The sequence below is a fragment of the Perca flavescens genome, chromosome 1 (assembly GCF_004354835.1).
Source record: "Perca flavescens isolate YP-PL-M2 chromosome 1, PFLA_1.0, whole genome shotgun sequence".
NCBI classification, from domain to species: domain Eukaryota; kingdom Metazoa; phylum Chordata; class Actinopteri; order Perciformes; family Percidae; genus Perca; species Perca flavescens.
The window spans coordinates 17,562,266-17,582,160 of record NC_041331.1 but is presented as its reverse complement, the minus strand read 5'-3'; the positions used below and the strand labels follow the sequence as shown (position 1 = coordinate 17,582,160).

At 39.2% G+C, this 19,895-nt stretch overlaps 1 protein-coding gene across 1 annotated transcript; it reads right to left on the bottom strand.

Annotated features, from left to right (window-relative positions):
• Nucleotides 1–1,931: 1,931 nt before the first annotated feature.
• On the bottom strand, nucleotides 1,932–19,637 carry rbms1a (RNA binding motif, single stranded interacting protein 1a). The gene is made up of 14 exons (XM_028579077.1): nucleotides 19,100–19,637; nucleotides 16,865–17,007; nucleotides 14,924–14,982; nucleotides 13,283–13,374; nucleotides 12,101–12,258; nucleotides 11,211–11,290; nucleotides 10,993–11,093; nucleotides 10,484–10,533; nucleotides 10,303–10,393; nucleotides 7,935–7,985; nucleotides 7,080–7,181; nucleotides 5,859–5,927; nucleotides 5,508–5,582; nucleotides 1,932–4,955 (listed from the first exon to the last, which is right to left on the bottom strand). The coding sequence occupies exons 1-13, from the start codon at nucleotides 19,148–19,150 to the stop codon at nucleotides 5,514–5,516; spliced, it is 1,116 nt and encodes a 371-aa protein (XP_028434878.1). The 5' UTR covers nucleotides 19,151–19,637; the 3' UTR covers nucleotides 1,932–4,955; nucleotides 5,508–5,513.
• Nucleotides 19,638–19,895: the final 258 nt, after the last annotated feature.

Below are 19,895 nucleotides of genomic sequence, written 5' to 3'. Positions count from 1 at the left end.
ATATATATATACACGTTATATGTTGTATATATAATATATATGTTGAAGTGGTGTGGTGTATAAAGTTGGCTCTTGCAGTGATAGCCTTATTTTTCAGACGTAAAAAGGAAGGGTTTTATCACCCAGCTCATGCAACAGACTATATTTTCCCATTTTATTTTTTATTATTGAAGCAATTAGGATATCAACATATCAAATCACATTTCTCTTTTTTCTATTTTGTAAACAAAATAAACAGTACTCCACCCCCCCCCCCCCATACAAACAAAAAGTAGAAACAAAATGACTTATAGGATGCCACGTGAAACCAAAGAAAAAGCTTTCACAATTTAATCTTTTCAAAATAATCAATAAATGGTTGCCATATTGTCTGAAATTTGTGTTCGATCCCTCTTTTCCAGGTAACAGGTTCATCAACAGACTATATCTTGATCCATAGGGGTTCCTCATCAGACCTGTTCAGGTCAGAAGTTGCATTTAGCAGTGGTGGCAGAAGTGTTCAGATCAGATTAAAGTAAAAACATTAATACCACACTGTAAAAATACTGTATATACTATATATAGAATATAGCAAATATATAGAAAATAGTAAGAAATGCTGTCACAATTGCCCAATGCTTATTTTGTCCAACTAACAGTCCTAACCTCAAAGATAGTTTTATTCTATTATTAAAATATTTAAAAGGAAACACAGCACTTCCTCATATTGTTGGATACTTTGATTTATAAAAAAGCATCAAAGCATTTTAGGAGCTCTCTAAATGTTTTGTGTGCAAAAATCTTAATTTGTAATGTAACTTGTAACTAAAGCTGTTTGATAGATGTAGTGGCGTAAAAAAATTCAATATTTCCTTCTGAAATGTAGTAGAAGATAAAGTAACATGAAAATAAAATAAACTGTTATTTATTCAGGCCACCCATTTGATAGACCAATCAATCGGGAAATTAAATCATCTGCATATCATCAATAATGAAAATAATCATTAGATTCAGCCTTCTATTACTGTAAGCTTCAGTATACTGTCTATTTGACCACCCTTTTGGTTATTTTCTTTTTAACACGCTGAAATAATTTGGAAATGACTATTATTATTGAGAGCAACAAGCAGTGACGGTCTGCATCTTTAGGAAGCATCCCATGTGTTGAATTGCTGACGTGGTGTATGATACTAAATGAATGATATTGGATACTGAAACAGGCCTCCCATCTTAACGCCTGTGCCCCGGGTCTGACCTTGGGCTTTCTCAAGGGATCAGTGCCATGTGTCCCCTCAGCTGTGGAGAATTAAAAGAGAGACAGAGAGCGGATGAGAGGAAAGAGAGAGGGACTCTACTTGGCATGTGTCTTATGTTCAAAGGGTTGATGCCCTTACAATAGGCACTTGATTGACATGTGTGTGTGCTACATGGGATGTGTATGTATATTCCTGGAGTTGGGGTTGAATGGATGGTGTTGGGTGGGTGTGATGACTAATCTTGATCCCTTTGACTGGCGAGAGATGGGGGCATGGTGCCTTTATGTCTCTGGGATCAGCTGCGCTAAGTCTGAGCTTAAAGGGAGATCCGGTATAAGAGTGAAACTACAAAGGCAGTATCTCTGAAATAGTGCAGGAAAGGGCTCTAGCATGAGCACACACATGTTGCACTTGTTGCTCATCCGATCCGTCCTAAGTTGCATACATAGGATCAGACATGCAAAAGGATATCCAAGCTTGAAAATTAGTTCTGGTTTCAAATATGCTGGACACCTTTGGCTCACAGCACCCTCTGCTGCCAGATAATTAGTACAGCCCATTAATTATTGAAAATGCTGGACTTGATTTGATATTCTGCTATTAAAGTCTTAAATGGGCACTTCACCAATTTAACATATGAAGATCAATTTTCTTGTTGAGCACAGTAATGAATTATGTTTTCTGTGGCTCCGAAAGGGAGATCAATATATACATTTTTTATTAGCACCATTTATCATTTAGACATAAAGATCAAATTCCACAATATGTGCCAGGTAATATCAGATGGTGCACAGAACAGAGAAACAAAAATTGAACAAGAACAAAAAGCCTCTGCCACCCCTCACCCTCTGCGGTCTCGAGGAAAGGCTATCCATACTTTTTAAAAACAAAGTTATTTTGGCTTTGGGTTGGAGACATTTTAATGGAAAGCATGGGTTACAAACTGGAGTTGCAGAGTTTGAAAGTTGCAAGCTTTTACTAGGAAATGAAGAATAAAAAAATGTATGAGCTGCATAATGGAAATTGTAGGATCGAACACTTCTGCAGCTTGACTCACAAGGGATTTAAAGTGACACAAGGGATTTAAAGTGAGGATATCATGGTCTGTCTCTAAATACAGATTACACGGAGTTCCCCCTGTGTAAAAAAGTGCAGTACTTAATTGCTGTAGTACCCCTTTAAGTCTGTAAATCTTTAAACTTGCCTGTGATTAAGGCTATAAAATCAATTAGCTAGAGAATAATATATATTTTTTTAGTTGTCAAACAATCAAAGACACATGATGCACTGGGTGACATGTTCCTTCATTACAGTGAACATAGGCATTGTACTTTATTTTGAGTTAATTCCACATACACTGCGGATGTAAATACTCACTATAGAGCACCAAATGTTTATTCATCCACAGCCAAATATAGTCACCCAAATTGCCATATTTACTCCTGTTTGAGTTGAGCTTTTTTTTCTTCTTTTAAATTAACTATACCAGTTTTATAGTATGAATACACGGCCTGAGTCCCACATACAGGTTGGAAAGTATTGAGAGATGGATTAGAGCATTACTGGTAAGATTAAGAAAAATATAGAAGAACACCAAAATTATCCTTTAAACTCCAAGCGTGCAATACCAAAAAGACCAGTCAATGTAAGAGACACGAGTCGTATCTGAGAAAGAGAAGAGCCTTTTATTCAGCACTGTTTTTATTCCAATGTTTTCAAAGGAAAGAGCAAGGAGAAGATTGCTTGAGAATTAGTTGAAGGCGACAGGGGAAGCAATGAGGATAACATGTACACAATTTTTTTTTTCATTTAAAATTTTTTTTGCAGCAACAAAAGTTCAGAATGGGAAAGCACACTCAGTAAAAGCAGGTTACTGCTTGTATTTTCCAAAGGTGAGCGTTTACTGCTACAGTACTATTGATCGGGGAAAAGCACCGCGACCATACAGCTTCAACCATTTTTCTTGTCTCATAGTAGTGTAGAGTTCTTACATCAGAAATAATCAATTTGAAGAAAAAAAAGCAAAGCAAACAATACAACTCACTTATTCTTCACTTTTGGCCCCGAACGCATATATTTTTACAAATCTTATTCTGAACACGCCAACCTCAACTTCCATCAAATTCTTGTAAAATACTGCTGCTTTTAAAGTACTTCATACATGATTGTTGCATTTTTTTTTTTTTTTTTTTTTTTGCATGAGGCAAGATTTGAGATCCAAATTGTTTGGCATGTACACAATTAAGCTGCTGTATAACCAAATGACCACAATTTGGCCAAATCCTAGCGTTATTTTTGGAGAGCAGTGTAACCCAATATTATAAGAAAAAGAGAAAAGGTAAGGGGAAGTGGTGAGTCATCTAAGATTTGTCTAAAATGGCAAAGGCAGAAGAATGTACAAAATAAATGCACGTAGCCTGCATTCATTTGTTTCAAGCACATTGTAAACCAACTATTTCAAGGAGTAGCTAGTAGTTGTCTTACATTGAATCTCTAAAATGGAGCCTCACAACCACACAACGCTCATCGTAGTGAGAAAAAGAAACACCAGAACAGAAGAAATGACAAATAAAGACGAAGTAAAGCACAATGTTTCTTTACAGATCAGGAAGAGAAACGCTGCATGTGGGAGACAGACGGGCAGAAGTCCTATTTAGCCAGCTCCTGAGCGTGGCTTTTGTTCTGCTTCGTCCATTCTGGTGAACAAGGGGGCTTTACCTGCAAACCCCATAACACCAGCAGACTCCAGCAGAACTAATGAGGTAGATCATTGGTCAAACTGACCACAAGAAGAACGAAAAAAACCTCCTAAAAGATGTCCATTGGGTGTAAAACTTGTAATTTCATAAAAGTACGGCTCTTTTTTTTCATGTCACGTCTTGAAGATTTTTTAAAAAAAAGGAAAGAGGGAAAATAAGGAATTACCTTACTCTGAGTCTGTCACCGTTCTTTTTTCTCAGTATTGCCGTGGGACTCTCATTGTCTTTATTGCTACCAGAAGACTAGATAGCGAAACACTCAATGGAAATCTCTATGATTTCACACACACGTTTGATTAATCAGATATGAAATATGACACCTGATCAAGTTCGATGAAAGAAATGTTGGAGAATGTTTGATGTGACGTAAGGAAGGCACCTTTTCCAATAATAAATGCATTAATTACCTAATGAAATGGCCACCTGTATCAGCTGTCGATTGCAGTTGAACATGATTTGATTTTGTAAGCTATTTTGTGGCGACTTTGAAAAGCAAAATGAGGATATTCTGAAACTTTAAACTTCAGTGCAAACAAGGTTTTGCAAATTTTTCTTTCATATATCACAAATAAAGGATCTATAAAATCATAGAAATCTTGTAGGTGTGTGTGTGTGTGGGGGGGGGACTATCTCAATCTCATGCATTTTAATATTACATCATACTGGGGGAGGGGTGGGGGTCCTCTGGCATTTGTTTGAGAATCCTTGAAAAAAGAGGGGAAAAAAGAGCATGTTGTTTCTTATCAAAATAAATCTTTTTTTTTTTTTTTTTTTTTCTGTGATTAGCCAACTGCTTGAGTCCATTTACACTGTTCTCATTTTCCACCACAAACATCGGGGCTGTGCAAAAAAGTTCATGTATCTGGTCCAATCAGAGAAGGCGGTGACTGTTACCCCTGGGATGTCATTGGCAACCTGCCCACCTGCCCTCTGGCTCACAGAGCGGGAATCAAGCCTAAAACTAAACAGACACAGAAAGCAGAAGCATTGATATAGAAACTATGGACTAATATTTAACAGCAACATTAGGATCTTACTATCTTTGATCTACACAAGCACCTTGTATAAAGGTTTCATAAATTATAACTTTTTACAACCTGGTAAGCCCACAATTCTTCTCATTGATGGCTTATAACTTATGGCTTATAACTGATCTTTAAAGCATTTTATTTTATTAACTGTATATATATATATATATATATATATATATATATATATATATATATATATATATATATATATATATATATATATACATACACACACACACACACACACACACACACAGTTAATAAAATGCTTTATAGATCAGTTATAAGCCATCAGTTATAAGCCATCAATGAGAAGAATTTTGGGCTTACCAGGTTGTAAAATACTTTTAGGCATATAAGCAAGACACCAAGGGTGTTCTTATTAGAAAGTGGTACCATAACTTCTATTATGTGGCAGTAAAGTTGCTGAAATAAACAACGTGCAGGCATTCACGTCAGACAGCTGAGAAACTAAAGTGTACCTGTGATTACTTGCTGAGTTGACTATAAGGAGACGAGTTGTTGGAAGAATCCACTTGTTGCGGCGTGCCGTTTTCCTGAAAAGCAAAACAGCATCTCTCATTTAGAGCGTGATAATAACTATCTTCACTGTGTATGCACTGAGATAATTGATAGTTTTAAAGGACCAACACTAAACACACACAAACAACTCAAGGCCCTATGAGTAGAAGATGATTGGCATGGGCTGTTATGATGTAATATCCTAACACAATTACTGTTTTAAGATATACATCACAGTTAAATGGACACCAGGTATAAAGCTGAATGTCTTAAATGAAGAGCTGAATGGGACAAAGCTATAATAAACTTACAGCTGCTGCCTGCATGGGAGGATACTGAGGCATGTAAGCTCCCTGGACACCAGGGTTGGCTGAAATATACTGTAAGATAAGAAAGAATGAAATAAAAACTATTGAATGGTATTGCATTTTGCCAGACCTGAAAGGTTTGCTATACATGCATCTTGTGCTACTTGACTCAACAAATAAAACATGAAAGAAAGGAGAAAACATGACAAAGAAATAAAACACAAATTCTTTTTACAGCATGCACAGAAAACAAATTCCTAGAGAGATTTCAGAGGAGATATAAGAGCACATTCTAGGCCACAATTACATGGCACTGAGTAAAAGTGTGTTTTAAGTAGACTCTTGAAAAATAGAAAATGTAAGGAAATGCAGAGAGCAGCTATTTCGAAAAACCTGTTGCCATACATGTAGCATTTAGTCCTGAGAGGTCTTTATTTACTTTCTACTATTTCTACTGTGCCATGCTCATGACATTGCCCAGCCCATAGGACTTAAAAAACTGTTGCAGTGGGGAAACATTTGTCAGACATAAACGTAACTTCTTACGTATGACATAACATTGCAAACTTAAAACTTTGTCTTCTGTCCTCTACAAATAAAACCTGCCACAATTGCGACACTTTTTGTTGTTGCAATCATTGATTTAGAAGAACCCATCAGACATTTTATGAAAATGGTGTCCCTTAAATAATCATATAATCAGCAATACTTCATCTTTGGTCTCACCTTAATTACATAGCAGTAAACAAAGTACTTTCTCTTCAGGGATACCCGGAAACCTGCCTGTTCCTATAGCTAGTGCAAATGCACCTGAACATAACATGTTTGACTTTCGGTTATATTCTTCATTACATAAGGCTTTACACTAGTTGTTTTTCATCAAACAATATGTTTGTATTTCCACAGACTATCTATCTTTGTACATCAGGAACAATTTGTGCTAAGTGTGATAAACATTACATTGTAATCAGTTTGGAAAAATAAAATAAATAAAAAGTATTTCACCTCACTAATCCAGGGATGCAAAATGCCCCAATAAAGATCTTTCTAGTGAGCATCTGTTCAGGCATATTCATAAGTCTATGTATAATCACTGTCATACTTTTACTTTATACGGTCATTTTATCCTAATATCTGTGAGCATTTCTTTGGTTTAGTTATACTACACAGGCTTAATATGATCAATGCTGCATGTGATGTAGGATATCCCAGAATTCCACTCACCGCTCCATTGTTTCCCAGTGACAGCTGGCCCATCTGCTGAGTAATCATGGCTGAAGGGTGCAGTGACATGGAGGGATCCACAGAGGGAGACATCACAGCACCCTGTAATACAAGGCAGCTGAGTTTTTACCACATACAACATTTCTACAGACTAAAACAAACTAATGGCGGTGTGTGTTGAGTACAAATATAGCATGAGTTACTGTTTAAACCCTATGTATGTAGGACAGACCAGAAAGATTAGCTGGGGAAAATATATATTTTGTGGCTTCGAGAAAAAATTGCAGCAATAAAAATGTTGTGCTCCTTGGCTACATTACAGGACGAAAAATATATGTAAAAGGTGTGATGTTGCTGCCAGCGCTAGTCTGTTTTCAGATGGGGTATATTCCTTTAAACATGACGCCTTAAGGGAATAGACCGTGGGGGAGGGGCAAATCAGTAGAGACACTTGTTCCACTGGAAACCATCTGTTGGAAGAGTCACAAGACTGTCTCTGCTCCAGGCATTTCCTGCTGGATCCAGAGAGGGAGGGGGGCGGTGGCTGAATGTCTTTTTAGTTGTTCCATACTGTATCTCTTTCATAAAACACTCTAACACACATATACACACTTACAATATGTAAATACACAGTGGCTATTTCCCAGAACTTGTCTCAGCTCTGTTCTTCTCCTACATTTGTGGAAGTTTTAGATGTTGTAGGTTTGATTGTGTCAGCAGAATGGGCTGATTAAAGTAACACTGTGAGCTCAGAGCCGTAGTGGCGCCACACACCCATTTCCTGTACACAGAAAAGGAGGTGGTCTATGAGTGTATGGGGGAGAAAAAAAAAAGCAAATGTCGTTGTTCCCTTACCGGGTGTTGCATGATATATGGTTGATGTGCCACCCAAGAATGACTCTGTACCTAACGGAGGATCAGACAGGAAAACAGGAAGGGAGAGGCAGAACGAGAGTTATTCATGTGTCTTGAATGAAACTTTCATGTTACAAACTAACTTTACCATTGCAATAACAATTGTTTTTAAACAGACATACAAAGGTGTTATCAGTCCAAATAATACATTTGGACTGCAACAGCATATAATATCCATCAGTCCATCCATGCGTTTTAAAGCCACTATTTCTGCTCCGAAATTTTAATCAACCATGACAGTCCCAAAAATATCCAAAGCATTCAGATTTTTAGGGCCAATCTGTTTCCCCCTCTGTTGGCTAATGGGCTATTAAACTACCCGATGACCTTAGCAATTAAGTCGGCATCCAAACTCTTACAGTTCGGCCTCCTGTTCTGAGGGTATGTCTGTCCGATTAGGAGTTAAATAAAGTTCTTCTTGGAGCTCTCAATAATATCCCCACTTTAGACTCTGCCTCCCCCTCCTGAGGTGCTCAATGGTTCTCCAAAAGTTCTTTGAAGCTAGCAGAAGGTTATTCTGGTAGCCTTTTATTCTGAGAATGCCCGATTTATTTAATTTTTTGTATAGGTTGCTGTAGAGGGTGCAACCTTTTTGGCCCAAGTCCCTCACCTGTGCATGAAATGCTCCCCTGTTTAGCTATACAGCTTCCATCACTGCTGGTATCCAACACTTGCCCACCTTCGAACCACAGGTCTTTGTAGCCACAACCCTCAAGGCAAAAGGTAGGTAACAGGACAGACGCAATGCCAATTGGGCAAAGGGCAGAAATTGTATGAGGGGGAGGAGCTGGAGCATAAAATTGAGAGATACCAACTGGATGTAGTTGGACTGACTTCTCATCCAGCATTGCCTCTGGAACCAAACTCCGCCATAATAATGATTGAGATGTGGTAAAACTCTCACTTTCTCTCAGTGGATGAGAGGGTTGCTTGGACGTGACTGCTGGGTGAGGTCTGACTGTTGTCTGGGTGCTTGCGCCTAAAATTATGAGTGAGTTGTGTCCTTCAGATGGAGTAGCTTCACCTACTCCATCATTTTACTTGCAGACTCCAGTGTTCACACTGGCACTGACTAGGACACCTGGAGGCGAGTACCTAGGAGGAAGTGCCTCCCCCATCTGATTGAAAAGGTGAGCCTTTGTTAGATGTCAATACTAGTTGTGGATTAGTACAAAAAGCTCATAGAGCAAGTGTTCATAGTACCAGAGCCCTTAAGGTGCCAGGTCAATGATCAACTTTAAATAAATTTCATCTAATGTTAGGCTGTTTTCTTTTGGACAAACTACACAAAGAGAATGTCTGAACTTATTACTTAGAACTTATTACCAACTCTCCACATGACGGGAATGTCTACCAGACAGGCGTGGAGAACCCAAACAGGTTGTGGGTTCATCTGAAGAACATCTGGTAGAGGTTAATATTCAAAACTAATACCAATCAGAATCATCCCCTCCCTATGTGCAAATTTATTTCAAGCGACGGATCTTGTCTGTGGCCGAAAGTGTTTCTAATGCACAGAAAGTATTGAATTAAAATGTATGAGTGAAATATTACAAAACAGTGAGCAAGAACCACATTCATAGAAGGCATGACTCAGAGAGGATGTACCTGCTGAAAAGAGGAAGGTTTATTTGACTACTCCACTCCTGTGAATCGCTAAGCTTCCTGTCATATCACGTGATTTTTGGCCCAGGGCAGATTTAACACTATTTTTACATCTTTAGCACACACAACACACACGCAAGCAAAAATACACCTTAACCCACATATACGTATAAACCATTATCTCAAAAGTTGTCTCGCATTGTCAGACCTACCAGGAGAAAGGTCTGGCTAGTCCTGACAACATTCCGGGATGGGAGAAAAACGGGCTCTGGTTTAATGGCCTTTATTTAAACCAATCACAATCGTCTTGGGCGGCGCTAAGCACCGAACACAGTGACGGTGCCTCTATAAAATAGCCTCGGGAAGAACTTGTTTTGGGGGTTGTTTTATTAATGCAACGGAAAACTCAAATTCAACAGATAGTCTAGCTAGCTGTCTGGATTTACCCTGCAGAGATCTGAGGAGCAGTTAACCATAGTCCCTAAAATCGACCAGTTTAAAATGCCAACACAAAGAAAGCGGAAGGTGACAGAAAATTAGGGACATCCTGCGGAATTTCCGGCAGCATCTTAACCACCCCGGAAATGAAACGCAACATGGGGGGGGGGAGAGAGAGAGAGAGAGAGAGAGAGAGAGAGAGAGAGAGGATTTAAATTCAGTTCTGGCCGTTGGACTTGTTTATATTCAGGAACTTCTGCAGTACCTGGTAAGCAGAGACTGGAGACATGTAGGGAGACATCGCAGGCTGCATCGTCATTATCCTGTTGCTCATTGGATAAGGAGAAGGATAGTACCTAGGGAAAAGACAGTATTTCAAAATAAAGCTCAAGAATTATGACTCTAGTTAAAAGTTAAATGGTGTCATGACTTGTAGTGTAACTTACCCATTCTGTATAGCCGCTGAGGAGGGGTCATAGGTAAGAGTCATTGCACCCTGAGGTGAGGAAATAGGCAATAAAAAAAAATTATGTTATAATGGGTCTAAATGAAAATAATAATATAGAAAATATTTTGAGTTGTCATTTTCTTTTGTACTGTACAATCATTGAAGAGAGTTAATTTTCCATTAAATGGCTCAACACAACATACTCAGATAATCAAAAATTTGAATGGTGTTTAATTTTAACTTAAAAGTCTTAAAAAGTGGAACTGGACTATTCATATTTACACTGATTTTCTTCAGTATTGCTTTGTTAATGTTTTGCGAGTAATTAATGAATTCTGTTGTAGACAATGAAGGTCATAAGATATGATTGTTAATAGGCTTTTGTTTTTTAGAACTGAGCATAGTCGTATGCATGACACAATAATAAAAACTTAATTCATTCATTCTCATCACACAGAGCGGGCAAAAGGTTACAACACATGTAAGATGATATAGGCGGATACATACTAGTCTCAGATCCCCTGTATGTCCATTGGGAACAAATCCGCTGTGAGCATGTTTCTTCCTTTGACTGTCTGCAAACTTACACAGCAAGGGCTGAGAGGGAGCTGGGGGCAAAGCACACAAAAAAAAACCTGACATATTAAGACTCAGCAATCAATCATCAGCGCCTCCACAGTTTTCATCAGAGGGAGAGTGAACAGGAAGGTGACATTCTCTCCTACCCAGAGTTCCAGAAGCTATCTTGATAAACTTCCCATTGAAGTGGGAGATGACTGAATTACACTGCTCTGTCGTGTCCATCCTGACAGGGGAGAAGATAAAACAATGATTCATCATCAAACCATACAGAGACAATCTACATTTGAACACAAAGTGAGATTGTAAAGTGTGATGCAAACTGGGATAACTATTGACCCCCTTCATACAAAAGTTGAGCATAATTGTCCTTCCTCATTTTTAATGCTAGTTCACATTCAGGTCTGATCGACAAACCAAAGTATACTCGGATTCTTACACAAATACGCTTAGCTGTGTGTATATGAATGGGAACAGGAGCTTATGATCTCAACTTGTCTTCAATTGGCTTCCCTTCAAAACAATAGCAGGTTTATCAATCGCATTCAAATTATTTTGAGGATTGCAAAAGTCAAAGACAAGGAATGTCAACACAAACTTACATTACGTGTGCTATTACAAACTCACTGACAGCAGTGTAAATACAGAAGCACATCCTGCACAGGCAACAGGACATACCAGTTTGACTGTCGAGCTCAAAGATGCAAAAGTGAACGTGGCCTCGAAACCTTCAGTCATTTATTGTGTTATATTATTTCAAAAGAAATGCCGCATAAGCAAAGAAGTTGTCGCAAATGTTTACAACATTTTATCTTTAACAAAAATCAACTACTTTTTTGTTTACCAATTATTGTCCTCGAACAGTAGCACCACTGCAGCACTAGAAAAAATTCATTGAATGCTAATTTTTAGTTTGTTCATTATTTATCATCACAGGTTTGTGATCAAAAATGAACGTGTATTCTACAACTCAATTAAAGATAATTCAGCAGGGAAACACACGAGTGCTCCTTTTTGTCAATCTTCTGTGACCGACCTGGCGAAGCCCACGCCTCGGCTGTTACCGCTGTAGTCTCGGAGGATCCGGGTGGAGACGACCTGGCCGAAGGGCTGCAGCATGTTTTCCAACTCTTTCTCATCCACAGAGAGAGGCAAGTTGGAAATGTACAGATTAGTGGGGTCCTGCTCCTGTTGCTGTTCACAGAAAAGAAGATGGAAAATAAGTAGTACATAGTACAGAGAGAGCCACATGCTTAAATGCAAGTATAATTCCAGGCACATTTGCATTGAACCACAGATAACTGCGCTATTTCTTCACTGACAAATAAAAGACTAACGAAATATATTTGTGGATCAGGGTTAAGACCAAAGGATGGTTGAGGGTCAAAAGAGGATACAGTATTTGGTTCAATGAACAATAGGCTCTCGCACGCGCACACGCACACACTTCATCTGTACTATGCAGCATCTCTGCGTCTCTACGGTCTTCCCTAGAAACAGCAGGGGAGCAGCGTAGCCTAGCTACCACAACACACAAACTGTGGTCGGCCGTGTTTGTTCCAAACAAAGCAGCTACATGCAGGTCTCCAGAGAGCAAGCCTTCATCAATGAACTCTCACCCATGAATTCAAGCAAAGCAACACAGTCTGGGCTGGGAAAGGGGAGGGACTGAAAGAAATTAAACGATTCAGAAAATTTCCGCTGCTCCACTACCAGACAAATCACAGATGTGATGCAGAAACACACTGTTTGTCATCTAAAAATATTTGTGAAAAACTGCTTTGAATTAGTCACAGAGGATCAAGAATGGCTTGAAGCAGCAGTACTGTTGCTACAGTGCTTCGCTGCAATATGCATCAGTAAGCATGAATGATAATTGTTAACACTCAGTGACATAGTAATAATACTGGTAACAAAAAAATCTGTACAATCTATTTAGTAAAACCTAACCAGGGTGGTGTGTTAGTGTGTGGGCTGGTGGTTGTGTGTAACGCGTCAAAGTGACTGACAGGTTATTTGGCAGAGAGGAACGTGACATCTGGTTTCTACAGTGAAAGTAAATGGGGTCACGGGAAGAACAGCTTGTCAGTTGAGGTCATGTGACCAGTCTAATGTCATTCTGCAACACACAACGGCCACATGCACACATTACAGAAGCACAGCCCCACAGAGATGTTCACAAGCAAGACAAAAATGCACACACACGCACCAAACTCACCTTGGCCATCTGGGCCTGTATGCCGCTGGTTTTCAAAGCATGTACTGCCTTCAGAGCAGCCGCAGGGCTGTCAAAGTCCACAAAGCCATAACCTGTAGTTTGGTAGAATGGTATTTATATGAACACTCACTAAATAATAAGCGCAACCATCTATTGTACATTTTGTACTATTACTGGGGAATGGGTCATTCATTTTTTATTCTTACTGTTTAGTACTGTAAACGTATCAAGATATTTTATACATCATCAATCATGACACACAATTTTGTTTTGTTAAATCATGACACACAATTTTGTTTTTTTTAATTTACACTACAAAACAAAAAAAAAAAAAAAAAAAATCAGATTTCTCTCAGAATTATTTCTTAAATATTTTAAAGAAATTTTTTTGGGAAATTATTCACTGTCTTCTCAAGAGTAAGATGAGAAGATTGGTATCACTCTCATGTCTGTGTGGTATACAGTATATGAAGCTGAAGCCAGCAGCCAGCTAGCTGAGCTTAGCATAAAGACTGGCAACAGGGGAAACAACTACCTCTGTCCGAAGATTTAAAAAAAAAATCTGCCTAGCCAATGTGATGTCACGGAAAGGTGTATAAATTGCACGCCACTTTTAATGACATGACATGTCAACACATTTTAAGCTTTTCGCTTGTCATTTAATGCCAAGTTCTCATTCCCAACTTGTCAGTTTTAAACATGTGGTTAATGTGGGTTAAAATAAGTATGTTTGTTACATACATTAAGTTACGTACGTAAGTTAAGTAGTCTTGTACCTTGTACTAGTAGTCAACATTGACTTTTGGTTTCACACGGGACACAAAACAGCTTTCTGCTCCCTATGTGGACTTTGTTGCTCTTTATACTACTTCACAATATAGGTCAGTAGAGACTAAATGGCGTGAAATGACACGTGAAAACCAAAAACCAGCGCCTATGTTTATCTGGATTTATGACAAAACATAATACTATACCTACCATACCTTTCCTTTTCATCATTTTCCAAAGCATACCATGGTGTGTCACTCATTAGTTTCCATACATTTCCATAAAGTGTGAAAATCTGTTTGTAGAGCCTCTAAATCTGCTTGATTTAGGTAATCCATCATAATCTGCTTTGCTATGTTTTCATTGCATTGTATTGCAGTGCAGACTTTGCAAATCAAGCTGTACTTTCGGCTGTGATGTCATGCATAAACATAACATGTTTGAGAAAAATAAAATCAGACACATTCCCTGCTCGTGTTCACATTGGGATAGATTACCCAACCCAAGCAAAGTATCAAATTGCTGCAAATTGATTTTCATACACTATGGAAATGAATGAAAACCAGGAGCTGCCTGGAAGTTATGGAAATTCATTCAGAACATCTAAAATAACATGGTATGTTTTCATATCTTACAATTGTGCAGTCACATGGGTATATAGTATAAAATGTAATGCAACGCACAAAAACACTGTTGTGACACTTTATGAACCTCAGTTGAAAACAACAGTCACAACTAAACAAGAAGTCTCCGTACTTAAACATGCAGTGGAGATATGTTCCAGCACTGGAAGAGGACTTAAGTTATATAGTTAAATATACTCATATACATTATCTGATAAACGATGTCTGGTAAGTAAATAACCGTACTGACCTTTACATTTGTTGGTTGTCTTGTCCAGGATTGCTTTTGCTGACTGAATTTTGCCATACCTGTGCACACATCAACATGTAGATTACTTTCAAATAACGCTTTGTAAAAAATGTACAACAAGTTAGAATAGTAGTAGTATTTTATCAAAATGTCTCGTAATCGCCTTGGACTCCTCATTATGTATTGGTAATGTCAAATTTCGGTGTATGCATTTCCAGAGAACTTTGTATAGAGAGTACTTTAGCTCAACATTTTGAGTGAGATTAAATAAATAAAATACAACACAAGCAGAACACTTTATTAAAATAATAAAAACTGGTCACAATGTCAGAGGCACATACTGTCCATCACTACTCTCTCCTACATGTTTTCAAACAAAGAATCTAGGCTTTGCTTTATCTCTGACTTTATACTCAAGTTGAACTGTGGCAAAAGCTGTGAGCTGCTATCTGAGTGCACACAACATACAGACTGAATGCCTAGCTTACATCACCATTCAGACCTTGTTGCTATGAAAAGCACTTTCATTTCTGCTTTGTGCTGGCAAACACCATTGGGAACATGAACAAAACACAAGCAAACAGGACACAAACAGCTGCTGCTGCTGCTGCTGCTGGTTACATGGGCAAATGCCTCTCTCCATACGCTTGTGATTCAGAGGGAAAGAGGGGAGACAAAACTTCACTAATTATGGCATTCACCACACTAACCACTCGGACTGAAGCCTATAGTATGAAGTATCGAACATGTTTCCTGCTTTACATGACTGTTTCTTTCTTTTTTTAGACAATCATTTTTGCAGTCCGCTTCACATACCACAGTCGAGCTAAGACATTTCCATGTGTGTCTGGTTATGGAGGAATGGTGGTGGTTGGAGCATTTTATGTGAGTGCATTATGGTTAAACCAGTGTGTGTCTTAGAATGCCAACATTGATGATTTGGCACTAAAACTGCACAATGTATTTTGTTTGACACATTTCAATTGTATTTATTTATCTATAGTCATTTATATGCAAAAGATTTCCTTTTATCAGTTTATTTTTCCGAACATCTCTTGCTATGAAATAGGAAACCTATCCGAAACTACTTTAAAACATTTGTGATTTACTAAAACCCTGTTGAAACTCAGAATAATTATATTTTTCATTTTGAATGATTCCACATTTTGCTGTCTTGCCAAGAGTTATATGAAAAGATTGATACCACTCTCATATCTGTATGGTAAATATGAAGCCTCTGCATGCAGCTGGTTAGCTTAGCTTAGCACAAAGACTTCAAACAGGGAGAAGTAGCTAGCATAGCTCTGTTTAAAGATAATAAAATATGCCTGACGTTACCAGCCCTTAAAAACTCACTAATTACCATTACAAAAACTGAAGTGTAAAAATGACATGTTGTGGTTTTACAGAGGCTAACTGTTTCCCCCTTTCCCCAATCTTTTTGCTAAGCTACGCTAACCCTCTCTTAATTGTGGCTTCATATTTACTGTACAGACATGAGAGTGGTATCAATCCCCTCATCTAACTCTTACAGTATATGTGCCTGAGGTCAGGGAGAGACCTTCATCAAATCAGATTGGAACCACCAGGGTTGTCATAGTGCAATGGATATGACACATGCCTTTAGTGTGGGAGCTCCAGGTTCAATTCCCACTGTGATACATCAACCAATGTGTCCCTGAGCAAGACACTTAACCCATAGTTGCTCCAGAGGTGTGCGGCCTCGGCCATATATAGAAATTGTAAGTCGCTTTGGATAAAAAGTGTCAGCTAAATGACATGTAATGGAATGACCTTGGTAGCCTATGTCATATCTTAAGCCCGCTTTTGGCCTCTTTTGTCAGCAAACAAGCATATCAGGGACAAAACACACACACACACACACACACACATACATTAGCATACTTTTTATGCTCATACTGTACACGAGTGTGTACTCACTGGTGACAGAGTTTGACCAGGTCCAGGTCTGTAGTGGCAGGAGGCAGGCCGCGGATGTACAGGTTGGTTTTGCTGAGCTGCTCCAGGCCTGTACTGCTGCTGTTGCTGCTGCTGCTGGGACTGGACGGAGTCATGGGGTAGGACTGCACACAGGAAACCCACTGTTAGAAAGTGTATGGGATCTAGATAATCTAATTTAAAACCCTGGTCAACAGTGATCACAAGAACATCATCATCTGAGCAAAACGAAAATGCAGAAACATGCAGAGGGCACGATTGGACTTTATTATTTCATGTACATGCTGCATTAAAGGTCACCCTTGTACTATTCTTAAGACAATAAGAACTGCTCATTAATAATCCACATAGCAGCTAAAACAGATTAGCTTCTTCTGCCTGGGACAACATCAGGGTCCAGTGTGGTGGAAGTACATTTAAGTACTGTACTTAAGAGCAATTCTATGGTACTTGTACTTTACTTGAGTATTTTTATTTTCTGTAAGTACCTAAAATTAGCTACACATTGAAAAACATTAAGTTATATCTAATAATATAATACGCTGAATAGAGCATTCCTGCATTATGAATGCTTTTACTTTTAAATGTTAAAGTAGGCTACATTTTGTGGATAATACTTACTTATGGTACATTTTTAATGCAGGACTTTTAATTGTAATGGAGTATTTTTTAGACTATAGGCTAGTATTTCTACTTTTACTTAAGTGAATGATCTGAATACCATCACTGTCAGGGTCTGAGTGGCATGGTAGGTTTGACATTTTTGAAAAAATAGGATTCTGTCCACAAGTAGGCTATACCACAGAGAGAATACATTAAAACATACGTATTATTGTATGTGTGCCTTTATGGATCACAATGTGATTAAATCTGTGTTCAGTTTTCTTCATACTTGTGAGCCAAACCAGGCAGCGCTGCCCTGCAAAGCATTTCCTTCCCCTTACTCATTCATTAAAATAGCTCCCAGCCACCCCAAACCCTCTCCAGATCAGATCAAAGACAAAGCATGGCAGAATCACACCATCTGTCCATAACCAAAGGACAATCCACTCCAAGAGCCAAAGACATGAATTCAACTACAGCCATTGCCAACAAGAATCACTGAGATATTCTCCCGCAGTCATAATGATAGAAAAATGTTTATGGCAGCTTCTTTTATAGATAAAGAACCGATCGCTGTGGCAGGACCGTCTGTTAGGCCTGTTGTGTCATCAAGTAAGAGGCCTTACATTTCTGTTGGTGTGCAATTCATGCTTACATTGTTTGAGACCATCAAGGGTTCACATCAGGCCTCTGAGACTGTACGCCTACTCCCTTAGAGGGCAGCTAACAGTGGTACATTTCACAGAGGCATCATCGCACCTTATAGCAGACTAAACCTGTGTTACGCCTACACTGAAAACTCATTCACTGCTTCCCTGCAGGGATTCATATGTGGCTGCTTTCAGATTCCTGTCCTCCAAGTCATATACAGGGCCTTCTGATGAATAAATATTACAGTTTAATCTGAGAGATGGATATTTGGGATCGTATTGGCTGCAGCCTCAATCCACTTCATCTGACCGAAGGCTCACATTTCCATCATCAGAGGTTAGAATGGCAGCTGCCCCTCACCTCTGTGCCTGCTTTCCATTTCCATCTAAATCGAAAGGTGTGATGGGAAAGCAAGGGGGCACGGCCTTCAATTACCTTTTTGCTCACCTGAGAGAGGGATGCAGGCAGCACAGTTCACTCCAGCACACTGACATACATTACAGTGAATTACACTCTCCCTCTCTCACTGGATTCACCCAGAATGCATTAATCCATAAAATGGACTACAATAACCGTCATGCATATTGACCAGAGGGGGCGGGTGACTGGGCAAACAAGGTTATATAGACATAATAATTAAAGTCTCGGTTTTAGAGCTATAGATCGGGTCAGCAGCAGCTGGTTTTATATCTCCATGTAGCCTATCAGAGGATCAGCATCCCGTTTGACAAGTCGACTGAATTTCTTCTTTTTTTTTAAGAATTTAATGAATTTATTGTTGTAAGAATGATATATTTAAATAAGTCCCGTATGAAAGCCAGGAAGGGCTTTCCAATGTCATTTGTGGCTGCTATCATTCAGCCTGCTTATTCAAACGCTGCCTCAAGTGTAGGGGGGGGGAGTAGGCAGAAGAAACAGCCTATAATAATAAAATAAAAACCAACGTGTGTGTGTTTGGCCTACCTGTTTACGATTGGCTGTCTTCAGCGGGTTGCCTGTGTTTGCGAAGATCATCCTGAAGATTTATTTTATTTCCCCAAAAAAAACGCGACGAGGAGCCACTAGAGACGGAATCCAAGCGGTGTAGGGGGGCCCTATGAAATAGCCAGTCGGTTTAAAACATACTGAACGGGCTGGTTAACAGTATAAAAAATAAGCCTCGGTCCTGCATAGGTAGCGTATACTGACTCATCCAGTCAGATGCACACCAGGCGATGGACCAACCCTTCGGTCCGGTTCATTGATCTACGACGTCCTGCTGCAGACCGCTCGGCAGTCCCACCTACTACAGACCAAACCATCTCCGCCTCTGCAGGGTGTTTGACATCAAATAAACTGCGTGGTCGCCTCAAACAAACTCGCACCGGCGGTTTATGTTTCTGTGATAAAGGCACGTTGGAATGTCTGGCGTTCCGCGGCTCAGTTTATAGTCGGATACAAAGTGATTTGGGGTTTAATTTGTAAGCGCACAATCGGTTGGGCTGAACGCTCGTCACCTTTCAAGTTGTTGTCGTCCGCACATACCAAGCATTCTTCACCCCCACCTCCTCTCCCCACACACACACAGAGACACACACACACACACACACACACACACACACACACACACACACACACACACACACACACACACACACACACACACACACACTCTCTCTCTTCCTCTTCCTACCCTTCCCCCCATCCAACTCAGTAACATGTCAGAGAATCAGGATGCAATGAAATATAAGCAGGGACTGGCCTGGACTGGAGGTCACAC

Excerpts from the sequence above, each read along its gene's own strand:
- rbms1a (XM_028579077.1), bottom strand. The coding sequence starts at position 19,150 with ATGATCTTCGCAAACACAGGCAACCCGCTGAAGACAGCCAATCGTAAA. Across the intron at positions 13,375-14,923 it reads GACAACCAACAAATGTAAAG|GTTATGGCTTTGTGGACTTT; the intron begins GTCAGTACGGTT and ends ACCAAACTACAG. Across the intron at positions 11,094-11,210 it reads GATAGCTTCTGGAACTCTGG|CTCCCTCTCAGCCCTTGCTG; the intron begins GTAGGAGAGAAT and ends CTTTGCCCCCAG.